Consider the following 24,764-nt stretch of genomic DNA (forward strand, 5'->3'; position numbering starts at 1 on the left):
AGTTCCAGATGAGCCATCCATTTTGGGTACACTGGTAGACATTGAATGAGACGTAAAATAGCAAGTAGCATCTCAGGTACAGGGGGAAAAAAAATAAAAGATGACTGCAGCATATTTCGGACTCTCTTTTTGCTTCCTTGAGGATTCCAATTGAAAGGTGAATATTCAGACTAATTCATAAATCTACAGATGTGTGCAAAAGTTGAGGTTCTCCTGGTTAGATTGCATGTTCCAATAAATCCCTAAGTAAACAGACACTAAGACATTGTCCGCATGGTATAAAGTTAAACACGACGTCTTTCTGCAAATGTGGACACATCTTATTTATTCGCAGCTGTTTGCAGATTCAGAATAAGGAAACAGTGTATATGGCAGGGGCAGATGTTTGGATACCTCTTCAGGTCAGTACTTCACGGCACCTCCTTTGGCAGAAATAACAGCTTTCAAACATTTATTGTACCCAGCTAAGAGTTTGTTCTTCTTTTGGGTTCATCCCCCACCACCATCCTTCTAGCTCATAAATATTCTTAGATTTCCTTGAAGGTACTCCATGCTTGAGATCTTTCCATTTTTAATTTTAAAACATTAATAAAATTTAATTTTTTATTTTTTAAAAATAAAATTCAAGATGGGGACTGTCGCTATTCCTAGAACTTTTATCTTTCTTCCCTTACCTATCTTATCTTGCTGCAATATTCAGCTTGTTTATTCTGTGATGGCTATTGATTTTCGCTGTACCACTTCAGGTAAGATGTATTTTATGCAGGGCTGACAAATTGGCTTCCTTGGACAAGATCCTTAATTTGACTAGTATTATTTGTATCTCTTGTCCTTTCCCATTCTGTTTGTTTGTTTGTTTTCCTTTAAAAGGTAGGGCAGATGCAGGATTGTTTCTAGTTAATGGTTGGCCCAAGTGACTACATGGTTGGATTGAAGAATTAGGTATTATTTGAATTAGGCTCACATATACAACCAATACACAGCTTGGTGTTTTTGGAACATTTGCTTCACAATAGTACTGGTTACCAGTTGAAAATTAATCTTCCTACGTCATGACAAGTCATTGACAATATTCTATTGAATAAATCACTAATGGTGGGTTTACCAAAGCCCACATGCTTAGCAAAAATGAACAAACTACATGATAGCATGGTGTATGAACCCAGCTTTCTGGGTGCTACAGCTAGTGATCCAATGGTTGTTTGTCCCACCTTGTTTTGACAACCACATATAGACTGCTCCAAGTAATAGCACCATTTTACTCTTTGTCTTATTGTACTGTTACTTTGTTTTGATCTTAGAGATCTTTGTTTTGTTTTCAGAAATGTTAGTTTTAATATACATTATCAGGTGGATTTCATTGGGTTGTTTTAGTTGTTTATAACATTTCTGTACTGCCCCACTTCAAAATAACTCAAGATGGTCTAATAATAATAATAATAATAATAATAGAAGTACCAACTTAATGACGTAATCCAAAATCATTAGAAAGACACCAGTGTCCAGTGTCCATACCAAAAGCCCATTTGTGCAGATGGTCTAAAGAGCTTTGCAAAATGTAAGCAAGGTAGGGGCTCCCCATATCTCAAAATATTTTATATGTGGGAGCAGACCCAGAGAAGGCAACATGGAATTGGATCCTGGGGCAATTCTTGAAATAAATGCTCAGGATGAGCTGATTCCAATTGGAAGAGTTGATCCTGTAAGTCTAGGATTGCCAAGCCATTTGGGGCTCAATGTTTAAAAATGAGAATGAAGCTGGACGCCTGTTTATGACCAACACAGCAACTTTAGTACAGATGTGATGCTTCTGAAGCTATTATCTTAGTCAAGTCACTGCATTTTGAACCAGTTGTACCTTCCAAGATATCTTCAAGGACATCCTCAGAGAGTATACAAAGTAATGTTTTATTACCCAAAAAAAAAAAGTCACCTGATTGACCAAACTCCAGAATACCAAATGTACAAGGATGTTGTTTTTGTATGCAAAGATGATTCTAGCTAATTGCAAGGTGCTTCATGAGCCAAGCAGGCTAAGAAAGGTTAGCATTCATTTAAGAAAAAAGGCTGCTAGGGCAGCTACTCCATTCTTCTGTATTTATATCCATCACTTTGTACATGGTTGTTGGTAAATAAAAATATATTCTTGCTCTCCTGAGATACTTAACCCCATCTCAGATGGCAAGAAGCGGTAAGTTCCTGTTGGAACAGGAAGAACTAATAAAATATTGGACAAGTAGAGCTCAGTTCCCGATGACTACATAGACACAGTAATGTAGTTAGAAAAACATCTTTATTGTGGTCAAGGGCCAGGACATAAAACTCGGGAAGGTAAAGCAGGCTACATGTATATGGATAACTACAAATCCTAACATTAACGCAATGTATCAGTCAATCGAATGCACATTTTGCATATGACGTAACAAAATTTAGCTGCACTTAAGAGTAGAAGGATCCTGAAAGTAAACATGGCGAGTAAAACTGGTATGAGTGAGAAATTTATTTAAATATGGGGTTATCAAGGCCATATAATAAAACATGTTTTACTGTTTCAGTCCTGCGCTGATGAGCAAAACCTTAGGCCAAAATGGGATGCTTTGTATCTCCCTTCTAAGACCACTGTAGGAAGGGCACTGAGCCAGGGAGAATGGCTTTCTCTACTCGGAAACTGTGATTTGGCTTGGATATCTAGCACATGTAAGGATGGTGCAGTTATATGCAGCTTGTTCAAGTCTTGAGGGATCAAGTTCAACCCAAGGTTGTCTTTACGTTGTCCTCCTAATACTGTACAAATATTACAATCCAGCATTCTAGCCAGACAGTCAAGACATTCCTCTTCTGCTGTCCAGTTTTTAATTCCTCCCCAAATTATTTGTGGCTGCTGAGGCTTCCATTCTCATCACCCATTTCCCAGGAAAGAAAAACCTCATGTAATCTTTCATTCATTTTTGTTTTCTCTCTTGATTTTCTACCTCCCCCCTGCTAATCTCGTATCCGTTTTCTCTCACGAGGCACCCGCACTCACTGTCCTGTTCTACAGTTCCCTAGAATTAGCTACAACATTTGACCCAAGGGGTCGGTACCTCTGTGTGTTTATTTAAAAGCATGAACATGAAAAAAAGGCTTCTAGACCAATCTGCAGGCAGAACCACGAGCCCATGTTCTGGGGCATCGGCCTGCAAAAACGACCCGGCTGCATTCCTGCATGAAACGCAGAGCCCTTTTTATTCCAAAGAATCCCAGCCTCTTCAGAAGCTGAGTTTTGAAGATCACAAGGAGGGTTTCTTTCGGCCCTTGGCTGGCGAGAAGTGAGCCTGCAGGATGCCCTCTTCCTCCTCCTCCTTTGGATCTGGGCCCTTCTTCGCCTCTTAATCTAAATGTTTGGGCTTATCAGCACGCTTTTTCCAGACACAGCCCCAAATATTTGTTCATTGCGTGTTCCTTTGCTCCTTGTTAGAGGAAGGAATTTTGCAGTGACTGGCAGCTAAATCCAAGGAAGTAACATGGTCGTTACTGCAAAATGGTGATGACAACAATCGTCTTGTAAGGGAGGCAAGGTTCGAGAAGAGAAATCTCTCTGCTCAGAAGCCATCTAGGAAAAGCAGGGAAAGGTAGAGGTAAAGTTGGGCGGTCAGCCGGCAAATGTCCAGAGCATTTTCCTCCAAGAAACCAGCTCTTAACTGAATTCTCACGTTCCTTTGCTATGGCTGAAGGGAGAGAAGAGCCAAATAGACAGACAGACACAGACAGAAGATACGCACAGAGGCACATGTGTATTACACACACACACACACACCCCAACCCTAAACATCTGTTGCTATGGGAACCCAGCGACTTGCGAGGGGGAGCTCGGAGCTTTCCCTTCCCGAAGCCCGGACAGCCACCCCCCCCCCGTCCCTCCCCTTTACTGCGACCCCGCGCCGGGCATTGCTGGCATCTGGCTCGCCCCGAGCGGCGCAATCGCCGCCCACCTCCCCCGAGCCTTCCGGGCTGGCGAGCCAGTCAGCCGGGGAGGGCTGGGCAGGAACCGGCCTCGCTCCGCTCCGCTGCGCCTCGGGGGCTCCGGGCGGCCCGAGGGGGTCCTCGCGCGTCTGGCGCTTTGTTGACGCCCGCGAAGCAATGCGCGCGCGTTTCCACGGAGGGGCGCTGGAGCACGTTTTAATGCAGCAAAACGAACGAGGGGAGCGGGCGCAGCGCCGGCGGGGTTAAAGAAGCCCCGCGGCCAGAGGAGGGGGGGCAGGCGGGGGGGCGTCCCCGGCCCCTCGCCGAGGCCAAGTCCCGCAGGAGCGACGGCGCCGCTCTCGCCTCTCCCCGCCCAACCCTTCCGAGCCGCGGCGGGCGAGCGGCTCCCGCCCGGCGGCTTTCCAAGTTTCCGAGCGGAGGGAGGGAGCCCGGCGGCCCAGTGGCAGAGCCGCGCCCTCGGGGCTGAAGGCGCGCCCGGCCTGCCGCCCCGCGCCCGGCCCGTCGCCGCGCGCGCAGAAGACGCTCGCCCCTTCCCTCGCTCGCGCGCGCGCCCTCCGCCGCCGCCGCCCCACGCCCCCACCCCCCGACACTCGGCGGGCAGGCGACCCGGCAGGCGGCTGCTCTGTGGCCCCGCGAAGGCGCCGGGCGAGGGAGCCGCGCCGCCTTCCTCCGCCGCGCCCCTCCTCTAAGCGGGGGCCGCGACCGGACCGGACCGGCCGGCTTCCCGGGCAGCGGCGAGGGCGGCGGGCTCGGCGCACCGACCGCGGGGCGCTTCCGCCCCCTCCCGCCTCCTGCGCCTGGTCCTCCCCCGATGCCCGGGCGGCGGGCGGGCGCGCCGACCTCGCCGGCTCCCCTGAGGCGGGCGGGTGGCGAGTGCGGAGCGGGCGAGCGCCGGGGCGGAGCGGAGAGGGGTCCCGGCCGGCCGGCGAGGCGCAGGCGTGCGCCGTAGTCCTCTGGGGAGCCCGCCGCGCTGGATCGACCGAATGGCGTCCTTGTACCAGCGCTTCGGCGGGAAGATCAACACCTCCCGCTCCTTCCCCGTCACGCCCGAAGCCAGCCATCTGCTGGGCCCCCGGTGCTCCGAGGAGGACGGGACCGCCGCCGCCGCCGCCGCGGCCCACGCGGCAGCCGGAGCAGCGAAGGCTCCGCGCCCGTCGCAGCCGCACAGCCCCCGACCCCGCTTCCAGTACCAGGCGAGGAGGAGCGACGGCGAGGAGGAGGATGTAAGCCAACCCCTGCCTGGCTCGGGGGGCAGGACGCGGGTGGGAGGAAGCCGGGGGACGGGCTGGGGCGCCTGGGCCCGGGCTGGAGAAGGGGCGCGGCGGAGGGTTTCTCCCCTGGTCCTTATCCTCGTCCCCACCCCCCATTCCTGGGTTTGGCATAGGGGTTTTGTGGAAGCTCAGGAGAAAACTCGGGGTCCCCCTTGGATTAAGAGACGGACGCTACTCGTGGCACTTGGACGCCTTTGATTTAACGAAAAGTTCCTCGTAGGGAGGAAGCGAGCCTCCGGGAGAGTCGCGTCGGAGCATTTCGCCCGGGGTTGGGGAGGCGTAGAATAGCTCGCGAACGAATTCCTTGATGCTTCCCGGGAAGCCCTCTTCTCTTCCCTTCTCTTTCCTTCCCTTCTCTTCCCTTCTCTTCTCTTCTCTTCTCTTCTCCCCTTCTCTCCTCACGTCCTCTTTCACACTTTCTGTTCTAAAAACTGCCCGGAAGGGAGCTAAAGCAGATTTTGAAGAGCTGTATTTTCAGCTCCAAGAACGTGGTGAAGCGTAAATGGGAGCAACGCGCCCTTCTCGGTTCGGATTCCTGCCGCTCTCCCCCCACCCTTTCCCCAATTCCTACTTTCTTCCCTACCTTTCTGCTTCCTGGGAGAGATGTCAAAAGAGTTTGTATTTGCATATCTCCTTAGTAACGTGTGACTCATCCAGGACACTTGCTGGTTCTGGGAAAGGTGGTGCCGAGAAAAAGAAGTTGGAATCCTCTGGAATTCATAATTCTTTGTCCCGTAATTGATATATTACTAGTTTAAGCCTTCTCCTGAAGTGCTCCTATTTCATAGCCGGTTCGTGAGTGTTTGGGTGCACTTACATAAATGCAAATAGAAATAAATCCTTCAAGTTTTGCTTAACTCTGTGAATTCTTGGGACGTTTTTCTACGCAACAGTAGAGACGTTGCTGCTTCCCAGTCTAGCTTATAGGTCTCGAGTTTCCAGATGGTCCCCCATCCAAGTACTAAGGTTGACCCTGCCTAGCTTTCTAGATCAGGTTGCCTGTATGAATGACTACTAGTAATTCTGTGTTAATGCTTTAGCTTGGCGTATCATTTCATAATTGGGTTTGTCTTGCTGAAGAGAGGTTTCATTGTGTGTGTGTGCGTGCGCGCATGCTTGCATTTATTTATAAATAATTATATAGTAAAAGTTAAAGAGGGGAACTTTGGAGGTTAATAGTGTATTTCCAAAGAATATTTGTGTCTAAATATTCTTTCCTCTAAAGTTGCATTACAGTAGCAGCTTTGCTCAGACGGCAGTTATCGAAGTCAAGAGTAATTAGCATAAAATGGTTGAAAGAGAAGCCACTGCTGCTTCTCCCACTCAAAATCACTGCTGAGAAACTGTTGTAAGGAAGCAGAGATTTTTGTCTTTTGTTCTTTTTATTTCTTCTTTGAGAGAATATTCATCTTTAAATAAACATATAAGCATCTTGGAAAATTCCAAGAAGCTTTCTTTCGTGCAGTACTTTCACTTCCTTAACAACAGGTAAATCATGCTTTGTGTTCCATTATAATGGTTAGTGGGGATAAATAAGATCTAAGTCCAACTGCCACAGAATCTTAAAGTGAATTCACTTTTTCTTAAGATGGTATTTTTGCTGTTGTCTAGCTTATTCCAGGCGTTGCCCGCTAGATGGCAGTAGAAGAAAGCAAAGATTTTTTTAATGTCTCTTTTTTCCTCCTGTCTTTTTTTAGTATTTAGCTAACAGTTTGTATTTCACTGCTCCCAGTTTTGAATCGGGCAAAAGCCTGCCTAGCACTTGGATGTTTTGCATAGAAGGTTTAATAGATACATGTGGTTTATGTTGAAATGGCTAAATTAAAAGTTAAAGCCACTCTTTTTTCCAAAGCAATATTAATTAATATTATAATTATCTACATTGTTGTTTATTCGTTTAGTCGCTTCCGACTCTTCGTGACTTCATGGACCAGCCCACGCCAGAGCTTCCTGTCAGTCGTCACCACCCCCAGCTCCCCCAGGGACGAGTCCGTCACCTCTAGAATATCATCCATCCCCCTTGCCCTTGGTCGGCCCCTCTTCCTTTTGCCCTCCACTCTCCCCAGCATCAGCACCTTCTCCAGGGTGTCCTGTCTTCTCATTATCTACATTGTTACATGAGACAAATTTCCTTTCTGCTCTTAGGTCAGTAAGCATCTTGTATAAGCTGCTGTAGAAAGCTCTGCCATTAGATAGTTTCTGGTTTCACCCTAAATCTGTAACCAAAAAGAAAAAATAAATAAAAACTTCAGATTTTCTCCCAATTAATAAATCCTGCCTCCCCTCTCTCTTTCTCCGTGGATAGGAGGCTATGACAATGAGATCTGTACTTTTTTTTCCTTTGCAGAAATTATTATTGCCTAGGAATCAAGTATGTGAGCTGTTCAACTAGGATTGGGATATATACGTATGTACATTTATTATGATACTGCCTTCCTTGAAACATTTGTATAATCCAAACTTTAGAGGTAACACAGTCTGTAGGGAAACTGAAAAGCAAAAGGAAGAGGGGCCAACCAAGGACAAGATGGATGGATGATATTCTAGAGGTGATGGATTCGACCTTGGGGGAGCTGGGGGTGTTGACGACCGACAGGAGGCTCTGGCGTGGGCTGGTCCATGAAGTCACGAAGAGTCGGAAGCGACTGAACGAATAAACAACAAACAACGGTCTGTAGAATGGCAGTAGTATATAGGGGTGTGTGCAAGTTACGTTTAAGGAGAATTTTAAAATAAGGTTCAGACATAAATATGCTAGTTCCAACTCTGACTGTAAGCAAAACCAGAATCAGCATCCCATGCTTGGATTCCCGCCTCTATGATAGTTCTGTAGAGGGATATCTTGGGAGCTGTCTCAGGTGCTGAAAACGTTTAAGCTCCCTCAATCCTGATCTTACTAGCTCGCAGACTGTGCCTTGGTCTCCTTTAAGGCTAGTGAAAAAATGTACAGGTAGTCCTTGCTTAATGACCACAATTGGGACAGGAATTTTGGTTGCTAAGTGAAGCAGTCATTAAGCCAATCCAACCCGATTTTATGACCTTTTTTGAGGAGGCTGTTAAGTGAATCACTATGGGCATTAAGCGAACCACATGGTCATTAAGTGAATCACGCAGTTCCCCATTGATTTTGCTTGCCAAAAGCAAGCCCGGAAGGTCAAAAATTGCAATCATGTGGCTGCAGGATGCTGCGACAGTGATAAATGTGAACCAGTTGCCAAGCGCCCAAATCGTGATCACGTGACCACAGGGATGCTGCAACTGTTGTAAATGCAAGGTCAGGTCATAAGTGGGTTTTTTCTAGCACCGTCGTAAGTCTGAACCATCACTAAACGAATGGTTGTTAAGCAAGGACTACCTGTATTTGCCTTAGAAAATAGTATCATCAAGTTAGAGGGGCCAGTTAGGCCATCCGGTCCAACCCCTTACTCAGCGAAGGCATCCAGAGTAAAGCATCTCTGTCTAGCCTCTGCCTGAACCCATCCAATGAAGCAGAAGCCACCATCTCTCTTGCTAATTGGTTTCACTGCTGTTAGTGCTGGAAATATATTTTTGCATAGTATTCAGCTGGAAGCTACTTTCTGGTAACCCAGAATAGCCCATTGTTTTGTGTCTTGAACTCTGGAATGAGAGAATGGAAGTTCCGTGGCTTCCAGTGGTTGCTGCTAAGTGAAGCGCACCCCATTGATATGCCAAGGCAGGATTTTTGACCTTAGTAATTTTTTTTTTAATGCAAAGAGCAAGTCAGAATTGCTCTTCCTTCTTGCAAGGATCACCAGGTTCCTAGCGAAGATGTAAGACTATTGTGAAGTGATGTGGCTTTCATTGTGCAAATAGTTTTACAGGTATATAAGGCATCAGAGGACAGGGGAGAAAATGCAAGGGTAACAGTGGCCACGTGGAATATAGAGAAATAGGATCTTTTCCAGATTTCTGCAGAATTGGATACACCGTAGCTGCAAATCCTTTTACTGTATTGTGTGACTATGTTTGATAACTATCTGCACAACAGATGAAAGCACAATAAACCTGTCTCTGGAAAGATTACACTTTAAATCGGAATTTCATATTAATGCCTAAAACTGAGCAAGGGACTCCTGTCTTTCAAGGAGTGGATCCTATGTTTACATGATATGCATATTCGTGGTTAATATAACTATGATAAATGGAATTATATTCTTTCCCTGGGTTTGCACAATCAAACCATCAACTAATAACTGGCTGTGTTTGTGTGATATGCTTACGCAAAAATCCAGTTGCCTAATTTGTGGGCTAGTGTGTCGTACAAACCCAGCTTCAAAATTCCCAACTGTCCAGGTTGGAGACAGCTGCTGTGGGAATATGTCTTAACAGTATCCTCTGATATACCCAACAGATCTTCTCAGTGTTTTTTTCAGTTCATCTGAAGTGTGTTTTTAAATAATTCCAGCATGTAAACATGTTGGTTAGCTTGGTAATAACTATTTGGTCATGTTTTCTAAAAAGCTGGTATCTTACGTTTTATGCAGGCATTTGCTACACCATTCTTTATTGAGTATTACATATACTGAGAGAACAGTGACCTAGTTCGTACCAGATTGCTTTAATCATGGTTTGTTGAATAAAGTCTAATTGGCTAGATTCCCACACTGCCCTAAGCTATAAACCATTGTTTCTGAAACAAATTTGTTTACGCAGAATGTTACCCCAAATCCAAAAAATTAATTAGGACTCAGCATGACATATCAAGCCAACCAATGGTCTGTGTTTTAAATTCCCCACTTTTGCAGTTTTTATTATTGTGCTTTGTCTCCAAAGAGCTCAAATAAATTTACATTGTTTGTCCCTGTTTCGTTTTCAGCAGAATCTGGATTTGTTGTTTCCCCATTTTTCTTTATAATCATTCTGTAAAATTGACTGAGACAGTAATTAACTGAAAGTCACCCCATGTGCTGATTGGAAAGATAAACTCAAAGTCTGTGGTTGTCATGTTGTACTTTAACCGCTATTCTACGCTTGCTGTCAAACATTTATTACATTTCTAAGGGTACACCAAACTCATAATAGTGAATTAAAGGCAACTAAGAAGAAACTGAACCTGCAAATAATATAAAATAAAATAAAACCCCATAGGTAGTGAGAAACTAAATGTGCGGTTTGTGTGTTTTCGTCAACAGAAGGGCCATAAAGGTGGAGAATTAATTATCTCTGCTCAAGGAGAAAGGGAGATGCATTTTACAGCATTGGAACAATTGATATGAAGGTGACAGATCCTCAGTTTGTGGAATATTAGAAATGAGAGCATGAAAGAAGCTGAGATGGGTCCAGAGAGAGTCATTGAAATACACAGGAAACCTATCAAAAAACTTTAGCCTACATTCCTGTCTGCCAGCTTTGGCCTTACAGTACTTTCACTACCTTGTGGAGATAATGTCTGTAATTTCCTGTTAGTTCTGTACATGCTGCAATTCAGTATCGTCCATGGCTTCTATAGCATTTTTTTAAATCTGTCCAGTCATGTCTGATTCTCAGAGGCCGCCTGGACAAGTCCCTGCAGTTTCTTGGCAAGGTTTTTCAGAAGTGGTTTGCCATTGCCTCCTTCCTAGGGCTGAGAGAAAGTGGCTGGCCTAAGGTCACCCAGCTGGCTTTGGGCCCAAGGTGAGACTAGAACTCACGATCTCCCGGTTTCTAGCCTGATGCCTTAACCACAACACCAAACTGGCTCTCTGTAGCATATCAGTTTTAAAACTTGCTGGTCACCTAAATTTGGCATATTGCATTAATCTTCTCCTGTAGTTAAAGAATTGCTTCACCAGATTATATCGATAACCATTCAAGAAATGAAAGTAAATGCAGAGTAGTATAACTGGGGGATGTTTGTTTATAATTTTGGGATCACACATACAATTCCTTTTGAGATTAATGCTTTCCATTAATTCAGACATTAATTCCTAGAATTCAGACAGTTAGTTTACTTAATATTGTCTTCGAACATTTTTCCCTTGCTCCATTCTCTAGCTTGCTTTTTTTTACCAAGTGATTAATGAGCTTAATTTCTGCAAGCAACTGCTAAAGGTGCTGAGTTTGATATACATGCAGATTGTGTATAACCCTGTTCCTTTTAATTACCGTGATGGCAATAATGCATTAATCAAGTACATTAAAAAATCACCTCTCTCTTATCCAAGTATCAATTAATTTCGTAAGATACTGAGAATAAAACTGATAATAACAATCATCCCTTTAACAGTAATAAGTTATTTTTCCTTAAGAAGGTTGCATATCAGAAATCAGTTCTGTAGTGTTACTCAGATATCCGAGTTCTCCCTAATTCACCCTTCAGGATAATTTAAGCATAACCTTGCTATTTGAGCAGCATGTTTTGGAAAAGGACCAGCCATTTTGATGGAGGGTGTTGATCATGATTGGGATCCTGATGGGCAACAAGGAGACATTTAACTTCTCCTTTCCCTCTTGTGGAACTTTTTGTGGTACTTTTTCACAAAACTTTAGGTTAAATGGGTAATGAGATACTTGTAGGGAACTATCACCCCTGCAAGGTAGGCCAGGTCAGGAAACAGATATCACAAGAAATTATGGAACTCTTCTGGTTGAGGCTATAATAACAGAATCTTGAAAGCCTGATAGAGCTTCTCTTTCTCTCCATCTTATACCAAAGAAAGTTAAAATGGGGCGATCTTGAGGGTTTTTAAAAAACATTTATTTATTTATATTTCGAATTTTGTCACAGCCCGTCTCACTCAAAGAGGGATGCTTGGTGGTTTCTTTCCCAAGCTTTCTCATGTTCTACCAATGGTGGCCATGTATTTTCTTCAAGGCCGTCTCTGCACTCCTCTGCAATAGGACGTGGAATTATATATATCCAGATGTCGCTTGATGTTTGTCCTACTAGTTGAAGAATAATCAGAACAGGGGATCTCTTAATGGAAAATAATAATAATAATAATAATACCGCATTTGCAAAAACCAAGTGAGAAAGTTTTGTTCATGGTACCATTCCCATGCATCCTCTCTCTATTTAGCTAAATTAACCTGAACTTCAAGAAGGATGTTTTATAGTTGCTTATCTGTCTAGCTGCCTTCTGCCTCCTGAGATAGGCAGGTTATGTATCACAGAAGTAATTGGCAATATTTTCAATATTAATAATTCAGGCTGTGGGTTAGGTTGCTTAAATTAGCCTTTACAAGCCTTCAGGAATATATCGTGCAAGATCTTGATAGTAATTTATTTTTAAAAACTGCAGTTGTTATTGCTTTGCAATGAAATGTGCCAAAGAAGGCCTGTTCCATTTTTGGGGGTGTGGGGAGAGGATTTCTGCAAAATGAACCTGTGAAATAAAATTGGATTGGCGTGCAAAATGGATTGTCCTGTAAGCTAGAGCTGTGAATTGCTCCAACTGAATGTACACATAAATTTAACTTTTGGGAGATCAAACAGAAAGACGCTTAAATTCTCATCTGGGTTTGTTATCTCTGCCATGTTTGTTCTTTCTTGTTTTGTGGTGTTTTCTTGTTTTCAATGTTTTTAACAATTTGTAAACTGCCCATAGTTGCTGGGAGTCGAGCAGCAGATACTTTTAATAAATTATCATTATGTTGTTGTTGTTGTTGTTTATTCGTTTAGTCGCTTCCGACTCTTCGTGACTTCATGGACCAGCCCACGCCAGAGCTTCCTGTCGGTCGTCAACACCCCCAGCTCCCCCAGGGACGAGTCCGTCACCTCTAGAATATCATCCGTCCATCTTGCCCTTGGCGGCCCCTCTTCCTTTTGCCTTCCACTCTCCCTAGCATCAGCATCTTCTCCAGGGTGTCCTGTCTTCTCATTATGTGGCCAAAGTATTTCAGTTTTCCCTTTAATATCATTCCCTCAAGTGAGCAGTCTGGCTTGATTTCCTGGAGGATGGACTGGTTGGATCTTCTTGCAGTCCAAGGCACTCTCAGGATTTTCCTCCAGCACCACAGTTCAAAAGCATCGATCTTCCTTCGCTCAGCCTTCCTTATGGTCCAGCTCTCGCAGCCATATGTTACTACGGGGAACACCATTGCTTTAACTATGCGGACCTTTGTTGTCAGTGTGATGTCTCTGCTCTTAACTATTTTATCGAGATTTGTCATTGCTCTTCTCCCAAGGATTAAGCGTCTTCTGATTTCCTGACTGCAGTCAGCATCTGCAGTAATCTTCGCACCTAGGAATACAAAGTCTTTCACTGCTTCTACATTTTCTCCCTCTATTTGCCAGTTATCAATCAAGCTGGTTGCCATAATCTTGGTTTTTTTGAGGTTTAGCTGCAAACCAGCTTTTGCACTTTCTTCTTTCACCTTCATCATAAAGCTCCTCAGTTCCTCTTCACTTTCAGCCATCAAAGTGGTATCATCTGCATATCTGAGATTGTTAATGTTTCTTCCAGAGATTTTAACTCCAGCCTTGGATTCCTCAAGGCCAGCTTGTCGCATTATGTTGTAAATTAGCTATATACATGAGATTTGTTGTTACACACAGGAACTGCAAGCAGAAGCATAGATGCTGGAATGCTCTGTGGGTAACTAAATGGGCCTCACTTCTTCCTTCCTTCTCAACTATAAGCCCTTTTGAGACATTATTGGTCTGTAGTTCTCCTGCTACCTGTCAGTTGGTGAGATATTTGGCTTAAAAATCCTCACATGTTCTTGTATAATTGAATTTTATCAACTGAAGCACATAATAAAAGTTGACTGAATTTATCTTTCTTCCCTCTATGAAACTCTTGCTGTGCTCATACATTCTGATGGGGAAACTATACATAGCACATCACTGCCCTATTTCTTCATTGCTTTGAAATCTGTGCCTTGGGTTATGCACATTTTTGTAACAATAATTAGAGCTGTGATTACGGCAGACAAAAGGTGATCTATCATAATACCTGTGGGCCCAGGGAGATTCCCATCCTTCTGTCCCATCTGACTTTTATTTTATTTTTCCTCAGTAAGTAGGAAGCCATCCCTTTTATTTTTCTGCAGTAAAGAGGACGCCATCCTGCAAAGCAAAATGCTGGCATTAATTTTTATGTGACCAATATGTTTTTAGAAAAAGTATTCAACTCCTGCTTTATGGGATAGTGTGTCCTGTTGGGGATGGGGGAATTCAAGGAAAAGACGTCTGGACTGATTGAGAGCGTGCTGGAGCGTATCTAGAGGATATGATGGGGTTCAATCTCACCAGTTTACCTTCTGGGAAATGGGTGTCTGCGGTATCTTTTCAGCACACCCAGAAATCTCTCAAACTCTAGCATGCCTATTCTCACATGCAGGTGCCCTATTCTGGTGATTTTTTCTTTGCTTTAAAGCAATGTTTCTCAACTTTGGCACCTTTAAGACAGGTGGACTTCAACTCCCAGAATTCCCCAGCCATCATTAGCTGGCTGGGGAATTCTGGGAGTTGAAGTCCACCCATCTTAAAGGTGCCAAGGTTGAGAAACACTGCTTTAAAGAATGTCAGCAAGTATCTCATGAAGCAATCTGGCTACTACTGGCTTCTTCAGAAGAATACAATGGCTTCCAGTTCATTTCCAAGTCCATTTCAAATTCTGGCTTTCACTCTGAAACCCCCCAGCAGCCTGGGATTGGGTTATCTGAAATCAGACATTAGATATGCCAGCAGGACCTTGCAGATTGTGTTTTCCTTCCATTATCTTAGCTGAAATGCCCTCTTCTGAGAGAGGTCAGTTTCATTCCATTGCTACAAATATTTCACATGCAATAAATATGTAGTGTTCCATCAGGCCATTAATGGCCTTGGGTCCCTTTTAATATCGATCGTTTTGGCTTGTTTTAAATCAAACAGTACTTTACAAAATAGAAATCAAATGCACACCCTAAAAATATTCTTAGCAGATGTTGTGTTTAAATAAACCCACAAACTCTGCAAAACTGAATTGTCTTTACCGTGTTTGAGTGGAACTGGTAACACAATGTGCAATTTGATGTTATATGCAGTGTTATATACAGTTTTTACCTTGGAGTGTCAGGGAAAAAAGAACGGTGTTCTCTCAGGCAGAGGCAGACATGAAATGTTCTTCAAACTGCAGTTTCCAGCAGCCTGAAAGGCTAGCATTGATTATGGATGCTGAATATGTTAGCAACCTGTCATTTTAGCCTCAGAAGAATTGTTGGGCAGTAAAATGTAAGAAGATACAGTTTTTAGGAAGAAGGAGCTGAAGCTTTCCCATAGAGTCACAAACGGTTGTCAGAAGCACTGCTGTTAGGAAAAGAGAAAAAGAATTAAGAATAAGTAGCGAGAGAACCCTGTGAACATTTCCATTGTCCTATTTTTGTGTAGTGCTGATGAAAAAAACCTTGCACTGGCATCGTCATCTCATTACTTGTATATTTACCGCACGGCACACCAAGAACATTGGTACCAGGAAAGAAATCTTCATAGTTTGAAGCATTGCCATAAAATATGTCTGCTTCCGTAGACATCTATGTGTATTTTCAGTGGCCACTGCATGGCCAGTTTATCAACTGAAAATGTAGAAGTGCAAAAAGTAATGTTTTTGAAATAAACTTACTTGTGAAATAAGAAAATTGTGAGCCACCTAGGGTCATATATGAGATAGGCATCCGTATAAGTTCTGTAAAAAAATAATTTAATTTAATTTAATTTAATTTAATTTAATTTAATTTAATTTAATTTAATTTAATTCTTCCTTGGGGGGAAATCCAGGGAGTTGTTGTAGTAGAAAATATCTCAGAAAAGGCATTCTGATTTAAGAGTGGTGAAGTCTTAAGTCAGATTTATGCTTACTCAGAAATAAACTCTATTGAATTGAGTTTGTTTCTGCATAAGTATCTTAAATATTGTGGCTACCGTTTTTATAAATGTATTTTAAAAAGTCAAGACACCCTTTTAGTTGATTATTATGCATCAAATAGTGCAGTCTTAGAATTTGTTTCATTTGCTTGAAGTGTGGCTGTCATTGATGACATCGGTATCTAGCCAGAGAACGCTCACCATATACAGTTTCAATACTTCATCCTTTCTCTAGACCAAATAAAGTTTAGTTTTAACCTTACTCTGCTCTTAAACCAGTTCCATTCAAAGAAGATCCTGTTAATTTCCATGTAACTTCACTCCCAAGAGATTTTCTAGAGAAAAGATGCAGTGTTAGAGCATCTAGGCCTAAATCTGGAAAAGTTTGGTTGCTCCATATTGACTGTTGACCCTTAATAGACTCATTATGGAAGTATTATGAGTTGAAACATCTTGGTTCTATTAGTATAGAACATTAGACCACATGCAAATATTTAAGATCTAACTTTCCCTACTCCAGGCACGTGACCTATCTTCTTGGTTTGTTGCAACATGTCAATACAACTGGGAACTGATAAATCATCCTGAATATTCACTTTATTTTATCTTACCAGAAGTAATAAGCATTGGTGTTTGGGAAATGTGAGATGGAGCCAAAATGCATGCAATCAGATAAGGATAATGAAGAAAGTGTAAGGACAGTGTTGCTTTTATTTATTTACTTGGTTATTAACTTACTGTGTTACTGAAGCAAGTTAGCTTGCTGACACCATGCATAGGGTACAGATTGCCAGAGATGGAAAGGACAGTAAATGGATTCTAAATTAACCATAGCCATTCAGCATAACTCAGGCCCACTTAGCCTTTACCAGTATCCTGATCCTGTTTGCCTTTGACTCAGTACAAAGTCTTCAGCTAATGACTTCAATTGATTGTTAAGATCACGTGTTCCTTGGCGAGAGAGAAGCTGGGAGCTGACTTTCACTTGTGATGTTGCAGTTGGGTCTCTTTCCTTTGAAAGCAGCTAGGTGTTTCTCTGACAACTGTGTCTAGTCTGCATATGCAGAGAATATGATAGTTTAATGCAGAGAATGGCAGCATGTGCTGAATCGCTTAAAAGTGCCAGTAGGCAAAGCCAGTTTTTCACTGATCAACTTCACTGATCAACTCACTACGGTTAAAAGATCAAACAGTTCATTTCTGGAGGAGTCCTCCCTCTCCTGTGTTGGCTGTTCTTTCAGGGAGCATTCAAAATAAGTGAAATCTGCAGTAGTACAATCTTTTTCTGCTACCTGCCTGAAGTAGCACAGTCTGTTATAATATTCCATTTCCTTCATGTGTAATAAGCCTAACTTGAACCTTATTGACATTATGAGCAAGTGCCATCTGCAACCCTTGTGTGAAAGGGAGAGAGGGAAAAATAGCAGCATTTGAGTCCCGACCAGATGCCTGGATGATAGATTGTGAAAAGCACCTTTTTTTAGTATTCTTTTGCAACTGTGTTCATGCTGGTGGAGTGTGGGAGAAACTGTACTTCTGCTACCGTATATTCTATAGCAAGGTTTCTCAGTCAATGCCCCTCTAGTTTGTTGGACTGCAACTTGGTCATTGATCATGTGGGCTGATGGAATCATTGTCTGCTGCTTTAGATTTCTAGCCGTCTGAATTCTTGGGCTCTGAAGAAGCAAACTGTATCCTATACTTAACCACTGGCAAGAGTTACTAGCTTTTAAACAGGAATTCATCTCATTCAATGAGGACTGTTTTGCCGGTAGCCATTAGCCATGATAGCCCAATGGGATGTCCATAGAGGGAGGAGCTACAAATGATGCACTGGAACGCATAAAGCATGGCCGGATTTTTTTTTTTCAAATGCTTTTCTTAAATGAACTGGCCTAAAAGACCCCACCCCCATGAAATGGTCATTGATCCATTTTGTGAAATGAAAGGAGGAGAGTCTGTTGAATGGATTTTTGGAAGGGTTAAGACATGCCTTGAAAGATAGGCTGTGCACAAAAATGGTTGCAACTGTGCTCCTTTTCAAAAATTAAATGTCCTTTGAATATGGTATAAATGTAATTTACTTCTTCATAAGGTTGTAGCTCAACTTTCTCCAACTGGGTGCCTTCCAGTTGTGTTGAACTTCCAGAGTTGTACAGTTTATTTTGGTGCGAATCCCATTTCAAATTAAGCAGGCCAATTCTGAATAGTAAGGAACAGGTTTAATGTCTGCTTACATTTGCTTAGGTGTGCATAGGAATTTGCTTTATTTTCTCTTCCTACCATTTCTCTTAGTTTATTAGAGGCAGAAAAGAGAACATTTGCGAGGTTAAATGTCTGTTCAATTGTGAAAAATGCTTCTGAATTCATTTTTTCCCCTAGAGGAACGTGGGTGAGCTAATATGAGCCTGTTAGATACTCAATTTTTGAGTTAGTCAGAAATTTAAATCATTTCATGACAGAATATTTCATTTTAACCTTCTAACTGGTATTACTGTACATTGTATCTTATTCATCCTTGTCTGCATTTCTAATCCTGCCAAGGAGGGTGCTTTGAAAGAAATTCAAAGGACATTATATTGTCAATATATTTGGTTTCTGCTGAAAGAACAGCTGCAAACAGTACATAACTAAGATGCAGTATGGATGTCTACAAAGATACCAAGAACTGCATAGCCTGATCATTAACTTACGATGAAGGAACAGAAGATCCTGAGCCACTGCTTCTGTTTATTTCTGTCTATTTTGTCCCCCAAACTTTATCGCTCAACCACCATCCCAGTTTTTTTGTAGGACAATTAGGTCACATTTATTTATTTATTATTTATTTATTAATCAAATTTATCACTGCCCATCTCCCACAAGGGACTCTGGGTGGTTTACAATAAAACATAAATAAAAATATAAAACTGTAAAACACTATAATGCATAATACAATAAATATAATAAAAACCTCGATGGCTGAAAGTTCTCTGTGATTCGCAAGCCGAGCAGGGTCCTTCTAAGAGACTAGCCATCCCCAAGAATGGCTACTCTCCCTCCCGCCCCAGGCATAATTACAGAACCAGGTCTTTAGCTGTTTCCTAAAGTCCAGGAGGGAGGGAGCTAATCTCACTTCCGGGGGAAGGATATTCCAAAGGGCAGGTGCTACTGCAGAGAAGGCCCGCCTCCTGGACCCCGCCAGATGGAATTCTCTTGCAGACGGGGTCCGTAGCATGCCCTCTCTGCACGACCGGGTGGGATGGGTTGATGTGATGGGGAGGAGATGGTCCCTTAGGTAACCTGGACCCGTGCCATGTAGGGCTTTAAAGGTGATAACCAACACCTTGAATTGGACCCGGAAGCAGACTGGCAACCAATGCAGCTCGCGGAGCAAAGGAGTGACGTGTGCTGATCTTGGGAAACCCAAGATCGCCCGCGTGGCTGCATTTTGCACTAGCTGTAGTTTCTGGATACTCTTCAAGGGTAGCCCCGTGTAGAGCACATTGCAGTAGTCTATATGGGAGATAACCAGGGCATGAGTGACCGTTCGAAGAGATGTTTGCGCCAGAAGTGTTAGACAGGTTACTCACTGTTTAGCAAGGGCTCATGGTATGGCCATCAACTTCTTCCTCGTGCTCATGCGACAGGGCCTTTCCCCACTGCTGAATTACAGCGCTATTCACTCATCCTTCAATCCACAGAAAACTGCATCAGCATGACATCTGAAGTCCCTATTTCTGATCTCTCTGCTGCCTTAACTGCTTCTGCTTCAAGTCTCTGCTCTCACTAGATTTTCTTCTAAAGCAACGGGTGACGAAAGAGAGTCAGTTTGGTGTAGTGGTTAAGGCATCAGACTAGAAACCGGGAGACCGGGAGTTCTAGTCCCGCCTTAGGCACAAGCCAGCTGGGTGACCTTGGGCCAGTCACTCCCTCTCAGCTCTAGGAAGGAGGCAATGGCAAACCACTTCTGGATAACCTTGCCAGAAAACTGCAGAGACTTGTCCAGGCAGTCACTAGGAGTCAAAGACTGACTTGAAGGCACCAATTAAAAAAAAGGGTGCGTGTGACAAAGCCTTTAATATGCCTTGAAACTGCCTTTGGATGGTGTTAGAATAACACCATTTCAATACAAATACAGGGAAGGATGATTTCAGTCTCTTACTGATGGACTCAGGACAAGAAGTCAGTGTCATGAGCGCACAGCAGGGGGGGGAAAAAGATGTTGCCAGGACATGTTTATGCCACAGATAGGTGCACGTTGGGGCATAGCCAGATTTTCTCCCTTCCCATTACCTTCTGTCTTCCAGCCATTCTGTCAAGATTTCACACTGCAATAACTCTTCTTTACTCTCTCTCTCTCTCCCGTCATCATAAATAAGCAGATTAAATATTATTTCTGGCTTTCTTCTTTTGAGAGTATTACAAGTTGCAGAATCTTAGTTCTTTTAGTACAGAATGTTAAACCATATACAACCATTTAAAATCTCTAAATTTTTCACACTCCAGGCAGGTGAACTCTCTGTTTGCTGCAGCATGTCAGTAGAACTGGGGACTGATCACCCTCCTGAACGTTCCCTTTCTTTTATCTTACAAGGAGTAATCAGCATTGATGTTTGGGAAATGTCAGATGGAGCCAAAATGCATGCAATCGGATAATGCTAAAGAGAGAGACCGCGTCGCTCTTACTTATTTACTTGGACACCAGTGTACTATCTTACAGAAGCAAGCTGGCCTGCTAACACTGCACAGGATAGAGATTGCCAAAGATGGAAAGGAAAACTGATGTGACAAAATGACAAGGTTAGGCTGGGGGAAACACGCAAACCTACTTTTCAGGCATGTGATGAATGGAAGGTTACTGGGGGCTTCAAGTCAGATCTTCAAAGGGTTATGAAAATCAAGGAGGAATGAGGCAGGAGAAGATATATCTTGGTAGCCTGTCAGGTTATAAATGAGAAATTTGGAGTTGTGATATGCTGTGTCATTGTCACAGTTTTTGTGGGTTTGTCTTGAAACTATACAGTAGGGTTCCTAGGAAAATCACCAAGAACACTTTTTAAAAAACTGTCAGCCCTTCAAGGAAGGAAGACATCTTCCGGGGTTCCAGGAGTGCTCTTTGTTGTCATGGGTTAGAAAAACAGAATTTTGAAAGCCTGTCAGAATTTCTCTCTTCTCTACTCTCTACCGAGCAAAATCAAGGCTGTTATTTTGAGTTTCTTCCTCACGCTTTCCTCTTTCTCAGGACTGTGGCATCTTTCCTCTGTTCTTAAAAGTTCACTACTCCCTTCCCCAGGCCAGGGCTACATTCTTTCACATTATGTATTGCTTGCTTACTTGCTGAGATCTCATCTTTATGGCCTCCTGGCTCAGGTATTTCCAAATGAGTGATACAGGTCAAGATATGAAGAGAGGGAACAGGAAAGGAAAGGAAAGGAAAGGAAAGGAAAGGAAAGGACGTAGGTTTTGCATTTTTGGTGACTTTTGGTGTGTGCTAAATATAACATTTGTATTGATCATACAAGCAAATAGGATATGCGGTATTAATTGCGCAAATGCTATTAATGTGCATATTTGTCTTAAGTAGCTAGCAATATGAGTAACTTTGGGATGATTGGAAGGGATGAATATATCTATTTCTTTCCTTATCTTGGCATCAGCACCACCAAGAAAAGTACTTACTGGAAGTTGTAGTGATTTTTTGTTTTTAATCTGTGAATAAGAGAAGGAAGAGACAGTATATTTTATGGTAAGACAGAACCAAGGAAGTACAGAAGTGGAACTTAGCTGGCAAATGAGGCTTCCTGTCAGAAAAAGCAAATTAAGGACTATAAATAACTCACATATTTTATTATTGTAAATAACAAAGGATAATGTTGTTTGATTGACAGTTTTGGGCCATTTTATGAAGAATGAAGTTGTTATATGCATAGAAAAGGAAATCTCAATTCGTATCGGTTTTACCTCTCAGTACTTATGGTACAAGGGTGTTTTTTGTATTCCAGATCAAAGACAATGACTTTGTTTTTTGCTAGTGTTTCTATAAATCAAATTAAAGCAACAAAGTTCTTGAAATGATCCTGTCTTCTTCCAGTTTAACCTTGAATATATCCCCAAGTAGCCCTGAGATCTTGCCAAGTCTGTCTCTTCCCTGGTTTCGTTCCGTCTTTGAAATAACAGTAATATTGGAAGTGGGCCACTGGGACATTTGTCTAATATTGAAAAAGTAAGCAGGGTTGGACTTAATTAGTACTTGGTTGGAGTCACAAGGAAATCCCATGGCTACCAGCAAAGTGGGAGACTGAAAACCTTTCAGAAAGAAAGCAGCAGCAAGCCACTTCCATGCTGTTGTGAAGAAAATATATAGACATGTTTATGTCGCCATCAAAAGTTGAGTTTGACTTGATTGATTGATTAAGTCAGTGTTGACTTTTAGCAACCACATAGATAGATTTTCTCTGTGATGATCTGTCCCTAACCTGATTTTTCAGGTCTTCTAACAGTGCATCATTGCTCCATCCCCCTTGCTGCCGGTCATCCTCTTCTTCTCTTTCCTTCCACCTTTCCCAGCATCAGAGCCTTCTCCAGAGAGCTGGGTCTTCGCATCACGTGTCTGAAGTAAAATAATTGGTGCCTGGTCATTTGTGCCTTGAGCGAGAACTCTGGGTTGATTTGTTTGATGATCCGTTGGCTTTCTTGGCTGTCCATGGTATCCTCAGGGGTCTTCTCCAACACCAAAGTTCAAAGACATCAATACTCTTCCTATCCTGCTTTTTCAAAGTCCAACTTCCGCTTCCATAGAGGGTCATAGGGAATATCATGGCTTGCACAGCTCTGATCTTTGATATTCATGGCATCTGGCTATCTTTTCCAAGGCCTTCATGGCTGCTCTACCAAGTGCTGGTCTGCAGCATATTTCTTGACTGTTTTTTTCCTTTACTGTCACTTTGACTTAAGCGATTTTTAAAAAGGTAACTACGCTCCATGCAATCTATGGTGCATTTGTTTTATCAATCCAGTACTGCATACCCTCCAAACAGTCACTCATGCCCTGGTCATCTCCCATATAGACTAATGTGCTCTACATGGGGCTACCCTTGAAGAATATCCGGAAGCTACAGCTGGTCCAGAATGCGGTTGCGCGGACAATCTTGGGTGCTCCAAGATTTGCACACACAACACCTTTGTTGCATGAGCTCCACTGGGTCCCAGTTTGCTTCCAGGTCCAATTCAAGGTGTTGGTTATCACCTTTAAAGCCCTACATGGCATGGGACCAGGATATCTGAGGGACCGTCTCATCCCTATTACATCGACCCGCCCCACCCGGTCATGCAGGGAGGGCATGTTACGGACACCATCTATAAACGAATTCCATCTAGCAGGGTGTCGGAAGCGGGCCTTCTCTGCTGTAGCTCCCGCCCTTTGGAACATCCTTCCCCCAGAGGTGAGACAAGCCCCCTCGCTCCTGGACTTCCGCAAAAGATTAAAGACCTGGTTTTGCCAGCAGGCTTGGAATGGGAGGGGGAATAATTACACCTGGGGATGGCTAACGCCATAAAGTGATTCTTTATCACTTTAAAGGGCCTATTACACTCAAGGACTGATTAAGGTATCTTCGCCATGTAGATTTTATTATATTTATATTTTATTGTATTTTTTAATTGTAATGGTTTTATATTTTAATCTTGTTTTATTGTAAGCCGCCCAGAGTCTCCCCATTGGGGAGAGATGGGCAGTGAATAAATCTATTAAATAAATACATACATACATACATACATACATACATACATACATACATACCACTCCAGCAAAGGCATAGAGCAGTCATTGTGAGCTCTATATCTTAGAATAAAATTGCCTTCAAGTTGAGCTTGACTCTTGATGAACACATGGACAGAACCATGAAGTTTTCCCTGAAGATACAGAGATGGTTTTCCATTCTCTTCTTCTGGAAGGGTCTAAAAAAAAAGCAAGCACAATGTGCCTTTTCAGGCTAAGAAAGCTCTAATTCAGAAGCTATTATTTTGCATTTCATTCATTTCATCCTCCTCCTGGCCAAGTGAAAAAATTCTCTTTGCTCTATTGCTTAGGTTAATGGGAGACCATTTCTTTAACTACATTCAAGGGGTTGATTGAAATCAGGGATATCGTATCAGTGAATATTTGAGAGAGAGAGAGAGAGAGAGAGAGAGGATCATGGCCAGGCTTTCCTAAAGAATATAAGTGGATGTCACTCTATGAACTGAAGGAGAGATCACTGAGGTTTTTAAGAGGAGAAAGTTATCAATATTGAAGGTTATCAGTATTGAAGATTTTAATCTACATTATAGATGAGTAATTCAATAGAATATCTGTAGCTCAGGGTTGAACTGTGGAGTCCTTGATGGTCTCTGAGCTTGGTTGTCTGCTTGCAGACGTTTCATGACCCAACTAGGGAATATCATCAGTGCAAGGACAGGCAGCAAATCCCACACTCACTCATGCTGATGATGTTACCCCATTGGGTAAGCCTGAACTTCATAGATGCATAATTCATTCCCCTTATATGGAGATTTTCCAGCTTTGGCTTTTCTGGCCTTTTCCCCCCTTGTACAGTAATTGTGTTTTTTCTTCTTAATCCTGATAGAATTCACTCCAGACTACAGTATTAACAAGTCTTTATCAGATTTACTGGCAGGTTGATGATGCTTCTTCAAAATCACCATCCTCTGTGTAATCTATTCTCTTTATACACTGCTTCTGTTCTGTTCATGTTCTCCATTGT

At 42.8% G+C, this 24,764-nt stretch overlaps 1 protein-coding gene across 2 annotated transcripts in view; it reads left to right on the forward strand.

The window, feature by feature from the left end:
• Nucleotides 1-24,764, forward strand: part of DPP6 (dipeptidyl peptidase like 6) — a 446,699-nt gene that overhangs the window by 101,446 nt on the left and 320,489 nt on the right. The window contains exon 1 of one of the 2 annotated variants that reach the window (XM_063303369.1): nucleotides 4,923-5,186. The exons of the other annotated variant lie outside the window; for it this stretch is intronic. Coding sequence (XP_063159439.1) covers nucleotides 4,947-5,186 — 240 coding nt within the window. The 5' untranslated portion in view covers nucleotides 4,923-4,946. Of the gene's footprint in view, nucleotides 1-4,922; nucleotides 5,187-24,764 lie in introns of those variants that run through there. 2 annotated transcript variants of the gene reach the window in all.

This window comes from Candoia aspera, chromosome 4 (genome assembly GCF_035149785.1).
Source record: "Candoia aspera isolate rCanAsp1 chromosome 4, rCanAsp1.hap2, whole genome shotgun sequence".
In the NCBI taxonomy this organism is placed as follows: domain Eukaryota; kingdom Metazoa; phylum Chordata; class Lepidosauria; order Squamata; family Boidae; genus Candoia; species Candoia aspera.